This window comes from Spea bombifrons, chromosome 13 (assembly GCF_027358695.1).
Source record: "Spea bombifrons isolate aSpeBom1 chromosome 13, aSpeBom1.2.pri, whole genome shotgun sequence".
Taxonomy (NCBI): Eukaryota; Metazoa; Chordata; class Amphibia; order Anura; family Pelobatidae; genus Spea; species Spea bombifrons.
The window spans coordinates 8,349,207-8,368,964 of record NC_071099.1 but is presented as its reverse complement, the minus strand read 5'-3'; the positions used below and the strand labels follow the sequence as shown (position 1 = coordinate 8,368,964).

Here is a 19,758-nt window from a genome sequence, read left to right as displayed (position 1 = left end):
AACATTCAGTTGCTAGCCACATTTCTTTTTAGAATATCAACATATTTTAACTAATAATTTGAGGAGGGAAAACATTCAAGGAGGGAAAGAAAACACTAATGCAGACCGTTTTTAGTCCCATCAAGCTCCAGGCACAGGTCCCACAGCCTGTCCGTTCTACGGAACACATAATAAAAAGAAATAGCAATGCCAGAGATTCAGCAATTTGGTGTTCATGAAAGAGAGCGAAGCCGAAATTCTTCAAGTTAAGACAGCTTTTATTAGCTCAAAAGTAAAAACACAATAAAGAATGGGAGCAGATAAGGATTGTTAGAGAGCAGCCTGAAGCGTTTCATCCAAGTAGAACTTAATCATAGGCATACCGCCTGCCCATGAGCCTAGGTTTTTAAAGGCTAGAGGCGTGCAACCAGCAACAATCATTCAGCAATTAAGTAAGCCACATGCTACGCCAAGTACAAAACATAAAATTGTACATAAAACCACAGATGTAAACAAACGGTAAATGAAAAACACCCTGACTTGCCCGGTCAGTTTTTTTATTTTTTTTCTTAATCTCCCTCTCACACGTACTGTAAGTAGTATAATATTACTGGAACACAGACAAAGCAGGAGGACACAAGATATATGTTATAGTTACCCACTGACAGAATATACACATTTAATTCTGTGCAATAATAAAAAAAAACCTGGAAAAGAAAAAGGGAAGGGTTCATGCCAAATTTAACTCCCGCAATAGTAGATGAGAACCACTTACCAACGCTAAGATTTTTGGAGCACATGCAGATCCTGTGCCTGCATTTAAAATGGCCTATAGCCCTCAGCCAGGGAGCAGGTTTGCCCATGGTTTGGGTCATAAACATACTTGGGGAGATTCTAGACCCAAGTGTTTTAGCCCTTTTGGCTGAGAAATTACATCCCTTCTTTAGAATGGTTTCCAAATAGGGATAAGCACTCAGCATGGGTAAGTATTTCTTCACTGTGACAAACTGCCTCAAACTCAGCACAGTAATTAGTAATAAATGTAGAGCGTGGTCAATGTCTTCCTTTAATTTTGGAGTGTTGATAACAAGTCCACTTGGTTTATATGGTCAACTGTCCCCTTTTGGCTTTCAAGATGACACTTAGTGGATAACCTCTTAATAAGATCTTTAGCTTATCTTTGGTATGCCTCCTCCATATTGCATATCCTGTTTAGGCATATAAACTGCCCCTAAGGAATACCTTTAGATAAATGATGGGGAGGACATGATTTAGCATGGAGAAGAGAGTTACGTGAGTTGGGTTTTCGGCTGCCTCTGTTCCCCCCCTCGGATATGCCTTATGCCACTCTGCCTCCCAGATATGCCTTTTTAACCTGGAGAGAACAAGGTTGGCAGTTCTGCAGAGCCTTTGGGAATTGACTTCACCCAGATTAGTGTTTTAATAGTGTTTCTGTCTAAAGGTACTTGGGATACATAGCTGAATAGTAACATTGACCTTAGAATTTGTTTTAGATTTCATAAAAAAAGGTTTTTCACAATCTTTTTTCTTTAAATTGTCAGGTAAGCAACATATGTTTAAAGATTTCTTAATTAGACTAATTTTAGGAGGATATGGTTGTATCTCTTGAGGTGAGGAGGAGGAGGACAGTGGCAGCATATCTCGGGGGGGGGGACAGTGGCAGCATATCTCGGGGGGGGGGGAGGACAGTGGCAGCATTTCTCGGGGGGGGAGGAGGACAGTGGTAGCATATTTCGGGGAGGGAGGACAGTGGCAGAATATCTCGGGGGGGGACAGAGTGGCAGCATGTTTTTTTTTGGTGCTTTTTTAAAGAAAAAAACTTTTTCTTTAAAAAAGCACCAAACTTTTAGGGTGCAGCCTATATACGGGGGCGGCCTATATCCGAGCCAATACGGTATATCAGATATCGGTTATGATCAGTGTTCCCTCTAAGCTGTGCACTTGTGCGCGCGCACATAGCTTTTTTAGAAACCCCCCTTTTCAAAAAATTGTGCGCACAACAATTTTTCCCAAAAAAAGAAAAAAAATAATTTTTTTAAACTTTATGCGGCGCGGATATTGTGCGCACAAAATTTTTGCTCTGTGAAACTTTTTGCACAAGAGAAATTTTTTTGCGCACGCAAACTAAGAAAAATTAGATGGAACATTTGTTATGATATTTTAAAATCTACAAAGTATGGTGGAAGAAGCCATGAATTTTATGGGATAGGCCACAGATGGCTTTTAATATCCATTTGTGTTATTTGTGTAAATTAGTTGTTTAAGTTTAGCTCGGGATTAGTTAAAGTTTGTTTGAATTATGTTTACGAATTCATGCATTTTGTAAATATTATGTAGAGCAAAATAAAAGGCCATGGCCTGTTTATCCAAAGAATAAATACATTGTGTGACAGACCGTCCAGGGACCTCAGGTTTTCTCTCTCTGCCAAGAGCGACTTCTCCCTTCAGGACAATAATTCCCTGCAATCCGTAGGCAATATCCCGAAGCAAAGTAAAGGGATATCGCTATCGGGTAGCATCCCAGAGACAACAAGGGCAGTAAAGGGATTAACAATACAATAGGGTCCCAACCTTCACTATCTGTTACTGGCCAAAACCAGTTACAAGGTTTGGCTGGGATAAATGTCTGCCACTCATCAGGGGGTGCCAACTGGCCGGCACCCCTCCAGAGACGGACAGTAATGTCCGCCGCTGGAGGAGCAGGCTCGCAAGGGAGCGGTATCGGAGGTCTTTAACAGACCTCCGGCTCCCTTGAGTGATTTTAAGCCGCTTCAAGGATCTTTAACAGACCTCCAATACCGCTCCCTTGTGATCCGCGCGGCAACTGCTGCTGTGCGCCGGGGTTTGTTGTCAGATCCCGGCGCACAACACTGAGTGGATTGGTAAGTGTGGATTGGTAAGTGTGTGAGAGTGATGAGTGTTTTGCTGTACCATTTCCAATATCTTTTTGCTTATATAATTATGCTCTAAAGTACATCATAACTCCCATCACCCTATACTGTTCCTTACAGTGGCAGAGTTGGGAGACAGAGGCTTTGCACCCCCACTGCAGGACTCCTGAAAGGTAAGTGAACTTCAAAGGGGGGAGAGGGTAGATAGTTATAAGGGTGTAGAAGGGAGTGAGATGGGGGGATAGGGCAGAAGGGAGTGAGACAGGGGGATGGGGGTAGATAGGGAGAAGGGAGTGAGACAGGGGGATGGGGGTAGATAGGGAGAAGGGAGTGAGACATGGGGATGGGGGTAGATAGGGAGAAGGGAGTGAGACGGGGGGATGGGGGTAGATAGGGCAGAAGGGAGTGAGAAGGGGGTAGATAGGGCAGAAGGGAGTGAGAAGGGGGTAGATAGGGCAGAAGGGAGTGAGAACGGGTAGATAGGGAGAAGGGGTAGATCGAGAGAAGGGAGGAAGAGGGGTAGATATGGAGAAAGGAGGGTAGCAAGAATATTGAAATAAAGAGTCAGAATGAGAGAGAGAGAAAATGAATGGATTAATGTGTGGATTAATTGTGTGAATGAGTGAGAGAATTAATGAATTTGTGAGAATGCATCAATGAATATGTGTAAATAATGTGTGTGAAAGAATAAATGATTGTGTGAATGAATTGTGTGAATGAAAGTGAATTAGTGAGCGACTGTAAAAGAGTTTGTGTTAATCATAGGTGTATAGTTGATTTGTTAAAAAGGCAAAGATGGTATAAGCAGGGTGTTTATGTGACAAAAATGGCACAGGCAGGGTGTTTATGGGACAAAGATGGCACAGGTAGTGTGTTTATGGGACAAAAATGGCGTACACTCGGCTGTTTGGGAACAATGCTGACTCATGCTGGGCTGTTTGGGGGCAAAGATGGCAAGTCCTATGTGTGTGTGTAATTTGGGTGCTGGTCAGGTTCTATGTGTGCAATGTGGATGCTGGCTTTGGGGTGTGCAATCTGTGATCTATGCCTGTAATTTAGGGTGTTTTATCTAGAACTTTAATGCTGAGTTTTTATGTGAATTCCAATTCATCAATACCTGCAAAGCTGGGTTTGTGTGTTAATGTGTTGGTCTATATCTGCTATGCTATGTTTCTATACATTATTTATGTTTACCAGCAAATACAGGATTTGTATGTCAAATTCAGTTGATCAATACTTGGGGTGCTGTTTCCATGTGTTGTTTATTTGATCTATACCTTCAGTGCTGAGTTTACATGTGATTTCCAGTTGATCTATACCTGCAATGCTGGGTTTGTGTGTTCTGTTGATTTATACCTGCAATGCTATGTTTCCATACATTATTTATGTATACCTGCAACAACAGGGAGTAAGTAAAAGAGAGGTGTGGTTTAGTGAATGAGGGGACAAAGGGACTCTGCAGTCAGTGTGGCAAATATTTTTTTTGTGTGGTAGCAGAGGGAGTGATTGCATGCTAGGGAGCGTGGCCCAAGGAAATGCTTGGGTCGGGTTCAATTGGCAACACGATCTAAAATGTATGTATATATTGGCAGCAGGGGCAAATATTTATATATCTATTGGCAGCAGGGGCTATTTTCAATAAATATTGGCTGCAGGTGCTAATATTTATATATATATATTGGCTGCAGGGGCTAATATTTATATATATCGGCAACTAATCTTAGTATATATTGGCAGCAGGGTCTAATATTAAAGAATTAAAAATAAATACCAGTTCAGCTGTTATTTTGAAATCATATTTCAATCACAGTCTTTACTTCAAAGAGATAAGTGCATTTTATGTAGTTAAAAATGCATGTCTAAGGCCTCAGTGTATAATGATAGTTATACTGTACAACTATAAGTGTCTAGCTCAGTAGCTCAGTGTATAAAGATAGCGGTTATGCTGTACCACCATCAATATCTGGCTCAGTTATAGTGATAGGTGTTATGCTGTTCCACTGTAGTACCTGGCTCAGTGTATAGTGATAGGAGTTATGCTGTTTCACTGTAATGTTTGCCTCAATATATAATGAAATTAGTTAAGCTGCACCACCGTCAATGTCTGTCTCAGTATAGAGTGATAGGCGTCATGCTATACCACAGTCAGTGTCTGGTTCATATAGTAAATATAATCATGAGTAGACATGGCAACACCACTATATATGCAAATGCTTAAATGAAAAGAGAATGTTATGGTGACTCCTGATTATAATATCAGAATATTTTTAGTTTATAGTGTCTTTAGCTGCTTAGCCAGTACTTAATTTGTAATGTTTGTCACTCATTTGTTAGGTCTCCTTAGAAACGTTATCAGTTAAAATAAATCTATGTAGGAGAAATATAGGACAGATCCCCTTGAATGACCCTACAACAGAAATATATTATGATTTTTTTCAGAAAATACCAAATATGAAGAGAAATCGACCAAGTGGGTTTCAGCAACAAAAAATGAAGAAAGCGAGAGAAAAGTCAGCTGAAGCAATGTCCGGATCAATTTTAAAATATGTGGTACCCTCAACATCTACCAAAGTAGGAGAAGGTACTGAAGACATTCAATCTAGTGAAACACCAGAAGTATCTTCTCAAGGTTTATATAAAAATATACAAGAATTGGAAGAGGAGGAGGGAGATGCCAGCAAAAGTTTGCACCAGGAAGACTTTTCTGAAGAGGAAGAACAGGAAGAGGAGTTTATTCTGATGTTGCTGCTTGGCCAGTCCCAGTTCCAGATAACTTAAGAGTGGACCTCATTAAAAGGGGAAGTGAACCTTTCCAAAATAGGGATGGGCCTTTCAGTGTGGTTCAAAGGCAAGGAGAGAAATCAAAAGGGACGAGTCGACAGCTGACCACATCATGGTTCTATAAAGCTCTGCCAAATCGTGAGAAAGTTCTTAGAACGTGGATGGTGTACTCTCCTTCAAAAGAAAGTTTGTTTTGTTTTTGCTGCAGACTTTTTGCTCTTAATGAAGACACAACCAGAACTTCCAGTTTTGTCACTGGGTTTCAAGTGTGGTGGAAACTGAACCCAAGGGTGCTTGATCATGAGGCTTCTGAACTGCATCTGACATGCTTGGAGAAATGGAAGACCTTGAGAGCAGGATTGAAGCTACATAAATGCATTGATCAAGTCCATCAAACAACTGTGGACAAAATGAAAAAGACATGGAGGGATATTTTGCATCGCCTCTTGGATGTAACTTTGTTTCTGGCTTTTCAGAATCAACCTGAACTTGTCAGCTGTCAATGGGGAGACTGGTCGGCTGCGCCATCTCCCGGGTACTCACTGCCTGGTGCTCCAGCTGCTGCTGGGATGATGGGCCGGCTGACGCATCTCTCTGGATCATAGTAACAGTTGCAGGTGCGAGGCAGGGGCCAGCAGCGTTCTGCCCTGTTGTCAGCGCTTCAGCTGGTGGTTGGGGCTCTGGGCCGACAGCCCAACATTCCAGGGACCCAGGTGTGGAGACTGCAGTCCCATCCACTACCACAGTCATTGGGGCTGCCTGACTGGACCTTACAAGGTTGCTGTGGGCTGGCTCAGGAAACAGAGAAGTCAGCAGGCAGAGCCCAGCGACACTCTGCCCCACTGGCAACTCTTCTGCAGGGCGGGTGCTAGTGGAGACGGCAGTCCCATCCACTACACCCGGAAAACGTTCTTCCTTTCGCTGGGAAGGGAAGCCAATTGCATGCCCTCCCGAACCAGCATCCTCAGATGTAAAATTAATTAAATCCACAATCTCTGGATCTGGTTGTGGTGTTCAGTCACATAGTTCAGCTATCGGATCTGGGTTAGCTGTCCAGTATCCGGGGTGGAGACCACAGTCACATCCACCCCTCCTGGGTCAACATCCTCAGGTCAGTAAAATCCATGGTCACTGCCTGTTTCAGTTCCCATTCTTGTGTGACCAAATAATCCAGGTCAGCCCACAGCTCGGGCACATATGGGATATCCTCCGCCCTTCGCTCCTGGAGGTCTTCCCCCTGACACTCTGATGCATTACCGAAGTCGGGATCCTTTTCTATACTATCCAATAATAATCCCGGGATGCCAAAGCCAAGCCCTCTGTAGGACCTTTAACCTCCAGCCCCGGGCACAGCTGTGCTGCATACCACCACAGAGCCCGATATCCATCTTCCAACCTCAGCTCTGTCTGGACCAGCACCTCCAGCTCGGCCACCCATTCCTCTTTGGGCTGCTTCCCCAGAAGCCGTATCAGCAACTTCGGCTGGAGCCAAAACCTTTCCTCGAAGGTTGGGAGGCTTTTCCCCATGTACTTAATTTCCAAGTGTGGAACCTCCCTCCAGAGCTTCAGCCAGGTACAATTCCTCTGGGTCAGCTCTGCATAGCTGACTTCCATTCTCCTTCCTGGAGATAGATCACGGGGGAAAGAAAGTTTCCCTCAGACTAGGCTGGTCTCAATGACAGTCCTGAAGAAGTCGGATCCCACCGCTGCCACCAGTTGTGACGGACCATGTCAGGTTGTCCTTCTCCGCCAAGAGCTGATTCTCCCTTCAGGACAATAATTCCCCGCAATCCGTAGGCAATATCCCCAAGCAAAGTAAAGGGATCCCGCCATCCGGTACCCAAATAACCAGGCAAGACTAGTCTTTACGTACAACAAAAGGAATAACTGATTTATTTTAGACACAGACGGCTGGATATATCCAGCAAAACACACATTAACATAAAACAAGATACTGGGATACAAACCACCCCCTTAACCCCTTGATGACAATTGACGGTCCGGGCACGTCACCGGAAAACGAATGGTTAACAACAATTGACGTGCCAGGACCGTCATGACTTTAAACGGGTGCAGAAAGCGATCTACGTACGCTTTCTGCACCCAAACGGTGTTGCTGTAATGCCTCGACCTCGAGGCATTCAGCAACGCCACGATCGGCACTAGGGGCCATGTCTGGCCCCTCCCCGGGGCGTCAACATCTGCCATACATTGTATGGCGGCGGACGCCCGTTTTAAAAGCGTTTAGGAGGCAATCAACGATCACCTCCTAAACTTAAATGGTGTCGCTGGAATGCCTCAATCAGGAGGCATTCAGCGACACCAAACACTTACCCCAGGACGGACTGTGACCGCTCCGGAGAGCGGTCACAGCCGCAGCTGCAAGTAATCCTCACCATCCGCAAGATGGTGGCGGCCCGGGAAAAAAAATAATAAAGATGAAAAAGTTCGCTAGATGGTCTCCAGACCCTCTAGAGGACTCTGGCTCTACTTGCAGGTTGAATACAGGTGCAAGTCACAGTGTGATTAGTAAAAATAATTAAAAAAAATAAAATTAATAATAATTAGAAAAAAATAGTTAAAAAACCAGTTAAATGTAAAAATAATTTCCCACTGATGTCACTATCAGGGGGAACCTTCAAGTTGAAAAAAAATGTAAAAAAAAAAATGTAAAAAAGGCAAAAAAATTAAAATATATATATATATAAATATTTTTGTGAGCAAGTCCTAAAATTAGCACATTAGCTCGCATGGAAAGAGTTAAAATACTGGCATATTAAATGCCCATGGGTTGTCTACTTGGGGTGTTGTGTGACAGCGGCATATACCAGGAGCTGTAAATTCATACATAAAGTAGGTGTGTAGGGGAAAAATACACACCAAAAAATACTACTGCAACTTTGAAAAAATGCTGGTGGTAAAATGTGTGCATGCAAAGAGTTAAAATACCAGCATTTAAAATACCCTGGGGTGTCTAGTTTTCAAACATATATGGTTTTATTGGGCACACTGAAATGGCCCGGCTCAAAGATGTACCAAATAGGGCATGGGCAGTGGATCCCCAAATGCCAAAATTCAACATTGAAAAATGCGCATGCCCCAAATGTGGCCCCCCCCCAATCAGCCAGGCAAAATTATTCATGTGAGGTATCGCTGTACTCAGGAGATGTTGCTGAACACATATTGGGGTGTTTTATGATAGTGACATATACCAGAACCTGTTTATTCATACCTGAAGTAAAATGTGTGTGAAAAAACAAATGCAAAAAAATGACTACCACAAAGTTTGACAAAGACTGGTGGTAGATATGATGCATGGAAAGAGTTAAAATACTAGCATTTGAAATACCCTGGGGTGTCTAGTTGTTAAAAATATATGATTTGATGGGGTAAATTGCATTGGCCGGCTTCAAAGATACCCGAAATGGCACATGGGGGTAAAAATTACCAGATTTGGAAAAAATGGCTTTGAAATAGCAAAACGCTACTTGTAATTATTGCCCCATAACGTGTAGAAAAAAGCAAAAAAACATAAAAACATTAGGTATTTCTAAACTCAGGACAAATAGTAGAATCTATTTAGCAGGTTTTTTCTTTTTGTAAATCAAAAATGTTATTGATTTTGTCTATAAAGGGGGAAGGGAGGGATATACAGAAAAAAAAAGGGGGGGGCCCTGACGTAATTTTTTTCTAAACTTTTCACCATATTTTATACTTTTTAATAGTAAATAATATCATACAATCAAAACAATGTCATCTAAAGAAAGCCCTTCTTGTCCTGAAAAAAACAATATCTAATGTGTGTGGGTTCAGTAAACGGGAAAGAAGAAAATTACAACTAAACACGAGCAGCGCAGAAATGTTAAAACGGCCATTGTCACGAAGGGTACAAAAAGTAAAATCAGCCTTTGTCACGAAGGGGTTAATCTGCATCCCAGAAACAACAGGGGCAGTAACGGGATCAACAATAAAATATGGTCCCAACCTCCACTATCTGTTACCATGGGGGAGGATGTCTGATATTAAAGTTAAACAATGGTGGTCACTCCCTGGTTGCAGATCCTGGCTGTCTGCCAGAGAAAACCCCCTCAGCAGGTGATGAGATGATATCCTGCTGGGGGTAGCTACACAAGTTTCTACAAAGCCAGGGGCCATAGTCAATATGGACGGAGGCTAGCTCTCATGCCTCTCCAGTGGCCCCAGTGATGGAGGGTTCCGTCACACGTTGTAATGGGTTTTCTTTATTATTAAAAAAATATTTATTATGTGTTCATTTATTACGGTTATTATGGTTGTCATATATCCCCTTACAACCACATGCAAACTATCACGTTGATAAATAAACCACACTGAAACCACAAAAGATGTTAAAAAAGAACAATCACAAATTGGGTATATTTACTTTAGTAGATAGTATTATTTTACAATATACTGATGCATATGATATACTCACCAGCCACAAGAAGCAGTGAGCTCCACAAGGTTCGGTCTCTATTTTGATTTCTCGATTCCGCCTTCGGTAAACATTAGGACTTGCATGAAAGGCTAAATAAAAACACAATTTCATAGGAAAAACCCATATGTTTTTATTTATTTTAAGAAACATTGAAATAACAGCATCTAAATATATATTCCACTCCCAAAGGTATTTGCATGAAGTATTGCTGTTTAGTGAGCAAATGTCTTCTATACCCAGTAGGGTTTATTCAAGGAAAAGAGTTGCCATGAGAATAAGAGCAATGTGCATACCCAGGAACTTTCTAAATCAGCTGAGCCTCGGCTCAAATTATTAACCCTTTAACAGCTCATCATGAAGATTCTATGTAGTGACTCGCCAAATGTGTTACCCAAATTGCTCTAATACTGGAACTCATGTAAAGCTTAACTTGTCATTATTTGAAGATACACTTACTTGAGTTGTCTACATTCAGGCAGGGATTTCAAGCATAACATACTGGGAGCAAAATCACTAACTGGGAGTCTTATATATGATCACAGCAGTGTACACTAGGAAAGAGTCAGCTGAGACTCAAAAACAGGTCAAACCCTGAGAATTCCCAGGTATGGTAATGTGGCAGGGATGACACTATATAAAGTATCGTAAATTCAGGGTGTTAAAACAATTCTCCTGCCAACACATGCTTCAGTGAATAACACTAGTGATTACTTAACTAACTCTATAACCACACAAATATACAAATACATTTGTTCTTTAAAGTCAATTACAGTCAATTTTGTAATATTGTTTCGCTTTGGCCACAACTGCAGCTACTGGAAGCAAGATAAATGTATATGTACACTTGTTGCACATGGTCAGTAGCGCTAACATTGTAGTGGGTGCAACTAGATGCTGCTACTCCTACATACTTTATTGTGGTAATACTGAGCATGTGCAGGAAGTATGTCTTCCGCTTACACTTCCTAGTTTCAGTAGAAGCAGCCTAGGGCAGAGTTAAAGGATACAGAACTCTCCACTAACTAAAGAATGCATGTAAAACGGACTCAAGCATGCATACCTGTGCCATCTTTGCCCCATAAACACGCTACCTGTGCCATCTTTGTCCCATAAACACTCTGCCTGTGCCATCTTTGTCCCATAAACATCCTGCCTGTGCCATCTTGGTCCCCAAGGCTTAAACACCCTGCTTGTGCCATCATTTACAGTCACTAACTAATTCACACTTCCATTCACATAATTCATTCACACAATAATTTATTCTCTCACTCTTTCACACAAATCACGTACACATATTCATTATTGCATTCTCACAAATTCATTGATTCTCTCACTCATTCACCCAATTCATCCACACATTAATTCATACTCTCACTCATTCACCCAATTCATCCACACATTAATTCATACTCTCACTCATTCACACAATTCATCCACACATTAATTCATACTCTCACTCATTCACACAATTCACACACACATTAATCCATACTGATTATGGATTATTATTTATTTAAAAATTCTTACTACCCTCCTTTGTAGTTCACTTACCTTATAGAGGTCCTGCGGTGGGAGCGTGAGACCTCTGCCGCGTTGCACACTGCTTCACTGCTGAGCGACGTATATCATATTCTGGCGCTTAGCATGAAATGCCGGCACCGCGACCAAAGCAGAGGCCTCGCGTAGGAGAGTAAGGGGCTCCGAGCGGTTCCTGAAAATGAGCACCGCTCGGCGCCCTTTTCTCTCCTCCCTTCTCAGCTGCAAATTTTTTTTTACCACGTTTCAATTCGGGGGGCACACGGTGGGGCACAGCCGCTGCCACCAAACCTAAAGAATGGGTCAAAATGTCGCCTGCTATAATTAGATACCCTAATTTGAAGTTGAAAAGTATATATTTTTTGTATGTCAGTAGACAGAGAGAAGAACAGTATTTACTTTGGATGCCTTAAGTATTATTATTGCTTTAAAAAACATTATTGTTATAAAATATACTGTATTAAATGTTATATATGGCTTTATTTTCAAGCACATTACAGTTCCTGCAATTTGACAGACCCAAAACCCAACTTACGATGTAGGAAGCAGTCATATTTAAAACACCGTCGGCAAAAAAGTGTGTGGAAGGAGTGCAGTGATTGTTCCCTCTGCACAGATTTGGCACAAGGGCCATCAATGTTAGGAGTGCATTGAGGTGGTAGAGCATTGGGATCTGAAGCTTCTGTCAACTCCCTGTACCTTGAAAACAATAAGAAAAATAACTGGTAAAGCAACTGGATTTCTTTTTTCAAGTTCACAGAGGAATTGGAAAGTGTGGGCTTTTCTTGAACTTGTCCAAAAGCAGAGAAATGCCAAATATGTATGGTTTCTATTCAGATGCAGTAAAAAAAAAAAATATATAATTAATTGGTTTCAACAATGTTCATTTCTGGTAATCCTTCCTATTTTAACACACGTAATTTACATCTACAGTAGTTACTACATAAATACGGCACATGAACACCAAACTACTGCAACTAATAAGAGTCATTAAAATATACCCCCGGTTTTCTAGCAAAGAAACTCTCTTAAACTTATGTGCCAGTGTTCCAAACAGTTGAAGCCGTCAAAATGGTTTGGAGTTGCAAGGTCGAGTACAATCAGTAAATGTTAATATGATACCTTATGCTGACTACAGTTGTCTACTTTTACATAAACTCTCAAGTGACATGTATTTGTGAATTGAATTAACTGAAAGATTTGTTGTTTTGCCAACGCCTCTCTCTAGTAATTACCAGGTTAGTTGGCTTATAATGATGCACAGTTATTACATATTAAACATGCAAAAAAAGTGTTACGGGAAGCTTACAGCAAATACTGCTTTAGATTGAAACCAATACCTTTCTTTTACTTCCTCTGGAAAACCTCGTTCTGGAAATACAGCAGATACAGCATTAAAGATGAGATCATTTGGCATGTGGCTTTTGCAGAGGCTCTTGTCTGAAATGGAACAAATATATCAGCAAGGTAGGAAAAATTAGGATGATTCAGATTGAATGCCCTTGCTTTTAGCTCAAGAAAAATCATGAATTGAGTGATTGCATGAAACACAATTCTTAACCTATAATAAAAACTTTTACTTTTACAAAATACAAACTGCCTTTGTTTATAATTGTGTTGGTTCAACTTGATTGCACCTTATTACAAAGATAAAGGTATGCTTTATTAGCCAATAAGTCAATTGTACATACATTTAATTTTTCCCTGCTACTATGTTTGGCCAAAGATGCAGCTGCAGATGGTTGTAATGATTGTGGAAGTAACTGTACTTTGAGTTCAATGAGCCTCTTGTTCCCAGTTGGCAGATACCAAAATGCAGTTTCCCCCAAAATTGTACAATCGAGTGGTTGATGTACTTGGAAAAAGATTCAGTTGACAACCAACATGTAGGCAAAAGGTAAAAGCACAGATTATATGACTGTCACTGGGTATTTTTTCACTCCTGTGTCATGTGCAAAGGCTCTTCCCGACAGGTGTTTTAAAACAGCACAGTGCACTGCTATTGAGACATAATGCAACTTGATGCATGCAAAACTTTCACAGTCCCTAAAACAGCTACATTGAGGCTGAGCAAAACATGGCGCATGTTCTTTTACCAATATCTTTTTCTGGTGTCCCAAAAAGATTGGAGGTCATTATCACAGATACTGCCTAGAAAAGGTAACAAATTGACCTATTTGTAATGTTAAAAATGCCTGTGGTTCCCAGGATTCAGTAACTCAGAAGGACATGGTATCTGCCATGCAGATAAGAAAGCTGTTTACATACAGATGCTAGGCAGATAATGAGCAAGTTGAGCACTGGCAGCAGACTACATTTGAAATAGCAAGAACATGTCATTTCAGGTGTCAAAAAGGATACATGAACACTTATTGCCTAATGTTGTTGTTCTTGAGGAAGGCAGTCATGAGGGGGATGATTGATTAGTAAATATCTTAAATGAGAACACCTGACCTGAAACACAAAACACTAGTCTCATCCGTTTTATACTGGAATTCACATTAAATAAAAAATATTAGCTAATGGTGATGACAGAACATTGAGCCTTGGGGTGAAGATTTCAGGATTTAGTAAACTAATAGTACTGAGGCCAGGGTAAATTGCACAAGGAAAACACACAGCTGCAAGTTAATAAAACCTATGTAGGTAAAACTGAGAATGTCAGTAAGTAGCAGACACGTGCAAACAATTGAGCTTCATCTACATGTACCTACCTATAATCCTTCAATCATATGGCAATATACAGTATGTATGTATGCAGTGGTGGGATTCTACCAGCTCTTGCCGTTTCACGCAAACCATTTCTGATGAAGACAACCACCGCTGCTGCCGACACTTCCGCCACAGTTTCTATGAAGGTGCGCTACCATTACTTTACCCTCCAGTGTTCCACCATAGAAGCCCCAGCGGAAGTACCGGCCAGCAGCAGCGCTTGCCCAACTGAAGACTTAATGTAAGATAAAAATGTGTGTGACTGTTTGAGTGTGTGTGTGTGACTGCCTGAGTCTCTCTGTGTGTGTGAGACTGCCTGAGTCTGTGCGTGTGTGAGGCTGCCTAAGTCTGTATGTGCCTGTGTGACTAGAGCAATGTCTCCCTTAAATTTTTTTTGCACTATTTCTGTTTGCACTGTTTTTATTGATTATATTGATTATTGCTTGTTGAAGTGCTACAAAGTGAATGGAGCCACTATCTGTACAAGTATTGTCTCTTTTTTGTGACTTATGAAATTGAGAAATTGTTTTCTCACAGTGACCATATTTTTGGATACGGTTGAATTGCCCTTGAGTTTGTGAAGACTTAATGTAAGAGAAAAAATGTGTTTTACGTTTTGCAAATTCCTGTTAACAACAACTTAAATGTCCTTGTTCTTGTGTGTGTACGTGTGAAACTGAGTGTGTGTGACTAGAGCTGTGTTTCTCTTTAAATTTCTTTTGCATTATGTCAGTTTACACTGTTTATTTTATTGATTATTGATTTATTACATTCTGAATTTGTTTTCTCACAGTATCTATATTTTTTATACGGTGACAACATTGAAGAGAAAAGGGTAGAATTTTTAGGCTCTTTTCAATAATGAAGCAAAAACAGCTATAATTATATTATTTAAAGAAATCCTTCTTGATGACAGCGATACATTTTGGATTTATGTAATGACTGGCTAGATTTTTAATACAGCAACAATGTGTCCAGCCTGGAGGAAGTGAATAAGGGAGCTCCAATGGCACTCCAAGGTTTTTCAAAGTCTAGAGTTTCTTCAAGTGAAGATACAAGAGAAAATGTGTTTAAACATTGTGTGTATGCAATCTCATGTTTATGACAACACTGACCACTAGTGTACTTATATGTTACCTATGAACTGATATTCAATTGAAGTACTGAGGTGAAGTATTGATGTGCAGATGTTCAAGGGACATATAAACTGTCAGTATTACTATGGTTAATTAATTTCGACAAGTTAATTGATTGGTGCAAATGCAATATACCGTATTGGCTCGGATATAGGCCGCCCCCGTATATAGGCCGCACCCTAAAAGTTTGGTGCTTTTTTAAAGAAAACGTTTTTTTCTTTAAAAAAGCACCAAAAAAACATGCTGCCACTCTGTCCCCCCCCCGAGATATGCTGCCACTGTCCTCCCTCCCCGAGATATGCTGCCACTGTCCTCCCTCCCCGAGATATGCTGCCACTGTCCTCCTCTGCCCCCCCCGAGATATGCTACCACTGTCCTCCTCTGCCCCCCCCGAGATATGCTGCCACTGTCCTCCCTCCCCGAGATATGCCAGCAGACTCCCGGGTGTCTTGTGGGGCCAGCGGGGGACATCTACGCAATACAACTTCCGGTGCCGGCACGATCTTCCACCTACCTCGGCGCGGCCCTGAAGACCGGCCCAGGGGAGGCGGCTTCTCCACTCGCCCTTCCCCTAGAGATTTGTGGCTTTGTGGGAATCTCCGGCTTGGTAAGTACCCGGTACTCGGTTAGTACCCGGGGTATAAGACGACCCCCGACTTTTGAGAAGATTTTCTGGGGTTAAAAAGTCGTCTTATACGCCGGAATATACGGTATATACATATACTCACACACATACATACATACGTACACACACACACACTGATAAGCAATAACATTATGACCACCTGCCTTTGATCACAGCCCTGACCCGTCGAGGCATGGACTCAACTAGACCTCGGAAGGTGGGCTTTGGTATCTGGCACCAAAACGTTAGCAGCAGATCATTTTAATTCCCATAAGTTCCAAGGTGGGGCCTCCATGGATGCATTCTGGTGCCATGTGTTCTCCGGGTAAGCAAAGCACATGCAACTGACCATGCTTGTGATGTAAAAGAAAACGTGGTTCATTAGACCAGGCCACATTCTTTAACTGCTCTGTGATCCACTTCTTATGCTCACGTGCCCATTGTAGGCGCTTTCGGCAGTGGACAGGGGGCAGCATGTGCCCCTTGACTGGTTTGAGGCTACACAGCCCCATACATAAAAAACTGGGATGCACTGTGTTGGGACACCAGCATTAACTTCAGCTACAGCAATTTCAGCTACAGCAATTTCAGCTACAGCAACTAGTCTGTTGGATTTAACCACAGGGATCAACCCCCCCGCCACATGCATCAACGAGCCTTGGCTGCCCATGACCCTGTCGCCGGTTTCATTGCATTTCCTACCTTGGACCACTTTTGATAGGTAATATAGTAAATAATTTTATAGATATTGTGTGAAGCACACAACAACATCTATAAAATGTGATTACAGTAAAGAAAGGAATTCCATTAAAACGTAAAATAAAGGCTACACGGCACTTAAACCACGTCCCAAAATATGTGTATATAGATAAAAAAGCAATCAAGAGGTAAATAACATTACCTAGTTCAGAGCTCAGAATATATAAAGACATTAAATACAAAATGAAAACAAGCTAAATAGTGATGAGGATAAAGATCATTCACACCACTTTCCTGATGCAATGTGTACTGTCCTCTGTTGTTTTTTTTATATCTTCCCAATCACATCCAAAATAACAGAATATAAATGAAAAAAATAATGCAATACGTTTCTCATAGGAATAGAGAAAATGTATCATGAAAAAGAAAAACGTGTATGAATGGACTGGCCTTAGAAACAGAGGTCCAGTTGGAGATAATTGGCAGGAAGAGATATGCTTTGAACAGAAAAGCAGGATATAAAAGTTATGCCATAAAAGTGTGTAGTACTTTCAGGAAAATAATAAAATAGAAGAAATAGATGGACTATTGCCTGGTATAGGAAGCTAAATCTCGCTCCCTAGGTGATAAGGCTCTAGTCACGGGTGATTTAATTGTTTAAAATTGTAATGGAGAAACATTGTTGATTGCCTTTTAAAACTGGCATCCGCTGATAAAGGGAGGGAAATACTGCTGACTATCATCGCACTCTGAAGAAGCCGAATTACAGGCAAAACACGTCAAAACATGGGCGGTCAGTACTGCTTACCATCCTATAGAGTGTTTCTGGACAGAAAACTGCATTTAATGAAGATTAAACTTTTTATATAGCGTATTGGCTCGAATATAGGCCGCACCCTCAAAGTTTGGTGCAATTTTAAAGCAAAAATATTTTTTAAGAAAAAAATATTTTTAAGGAAAAAATACACATTAGTGGAATGGTACCGTATTGTCTCGAATATAGGCCGCACTTTTTTCATCCACTTTAAGTCTTTAAAGTGGGGGTGCGGCTTATATTCGGGGTCTAGCGCCTGACGCCCGGGGACCTGCATCCTACTCTCTGATACTCTGACAGCCTCCCCTGCCAGCATTTTCCACGGGGGGGGGTGTGCCGGCACGGGAGGTTGTCTAAGCGCATCGTGCGGACGGTCAACCTCCGCTGCCAGCACGTCTGCATGATGTGCTTTAACAATCTCCCTTGCCAGGAATTCCCATGGGGGAGTCCCGGCAAGGGAGATTGTTAAAGCACATCGTGCAGATGTCCCGGCAGCGGAGATTGTTTACCCGCATCGCCGCAGCCGGTGACCGTCCGCACGATGCGTTTTACCTCTGCCCCCAAGACTTACCAGAGCAGACTCCCGGGTGTCTTGCGGGGCCGGCGGGGGACATCTACGCAATACGCGTATACAACTTCCGGTGGCAGCACATCCGCTAAGAATTTGTATACGCGTATTGCGTAGATGTCCCCCGCCGGCCCCGCAAGACACCCGGGAGTCTGCTCTGGTAAGTCGGGGGGGCAGAGTGGCAGCATATCTCAGGGGGGGGGACAGTGGCAGCATATCTCGGGGGGGAGGAGGAGGACAGTGGCAGCATATCTCGGGGGGGGAGGACAGTGGCAGCATATCTCGGGGGGGAGGAGGAGGAGGACAGTGGCAGCATATCTCGGGGGGGGACAGTGGCAGCATATCTCGGGGGGGGAAACAGAGTGGCAGCATGTTTTTTTGGTGCTTTTTTTAAAGAAAACTTTTTCTTTAAAAAACCACCAAACTTTTAGGGTGCGGCCTATATGCGGGGGCGGCCTATATCCGAGCCAATACAGTATTTTATTTCATAAACAGGCATACATGTATTTTAACATTTTGGTATCTACCATACAGTTTGTCAGCATATGTTATATACAAACAGAAAACCAATAGCCATTTTAAGCCCCCCCTAATCCATAATGCACCTTATAGATATGCCCCTCTGCCCACAGATATGCCACTCTGTGACCCAGATATACTTCATATCCCCTGATATGCCACTCTGCCCCCCCAGATATGCTTTATAACCCCTGATATGCTGTATGACCCCCAGATATGCTTTATACCCCCTAGAAATGCCACTCTGTCCCCTGATATGCCACTCTGCTTCCTAGAAGTCCTGATTTACCAATGCACCCCCAGACTCCCTGCTGTCTAGCGGGGCTGGCCAATGAACGCCTGCGCGATACACCTAGACAACCTTCTATGGGGTGGCACCGGAAGGTTTTGTCACGCCGGTGCTTTACCATAGAAGCCCCAGCGGAAGTGTCGGCAGCGGAGGTCGTCTATGTGCATCGCGCAGATGTCCACGGCTGCCGCAGAGCAGGATCCAGGTCCCCTGCACCGCTGCAGGGATAAATGAAGAAGAAAAAAAAAAAACACCTGCCCGGCGCCCAGAACTGCATGTCCCAGGCATCGGGTAATACAAACTGTACATCCCTGGGCTAAAAATGCCAAAAAATAGGCCAAAGTGCGGCCAATACAGTATATATATATATATTATTTCTACATATAAACGGATTTTTAAAAAAAAATTATTTATTAAAAAATTAGCTTTTAAACTAATACTCAGGACATCCATCCTTCCCTGGCTGATGTTCGTCCATTACAATACCTTTGTATGTCGCTGAATAGCTGCCAAATTAACCCCTTAAGGACTGGGCTTATTTTTTCTTTTTGTACCCTTTGGGACCGAGGCTGTTTTAATACTTTTGCGGTGCTTGTGTTCAGCTGTAATTTTCCCCTCACCCATTTAGTGTACCCACACACGTTATATGTTGTTTTTTTTCAGGACAAGATGGGCTTTCTTCAAATTTATTTTGATCATTTCATCTTATTTACTATAAAAAAAAATAAAACA

The 19,758-nt window shown here is 42.0% G+C and overlaps 1 protein-coding gene across 3 annotated transcripts in view; it reads right to left on the bottom strand.

Annotated features, from left to right (window-relative positions):
• The window catches only part of EZH1 (enhancer of zeste 1 polycomb repressive complex 2 subunit), a 114,805-nt gene that overhangs the window by 25,407 nt on the left and 69,640 nt on the right, over positions 1 to 19,758 (bottom strand). For all 3 annotated transcript variants that reach the window (XM_053454211.1, XM_053454210.1, XM_053454209.1), the window contains 3 exons: positions 13,005 to 13,104; positions 12,200 to 12,363; positions 10,126 to 10,217 (listed from right to left, as the gene is read on the bottom strand). In XM_053454211.1, coding sequence (XP_053310186.1) covers positions 10,126 to 10,217; positions 12,200 to 12,363; positions 13,005 to 13,104 — 356 coding nt within the window. The remainder of the gene's footprint in view (positions 1 to 10,125; positions 10,218 to 12,199; positions 12,364 to 13,004; positions 13,105 to 19,758) is intronic.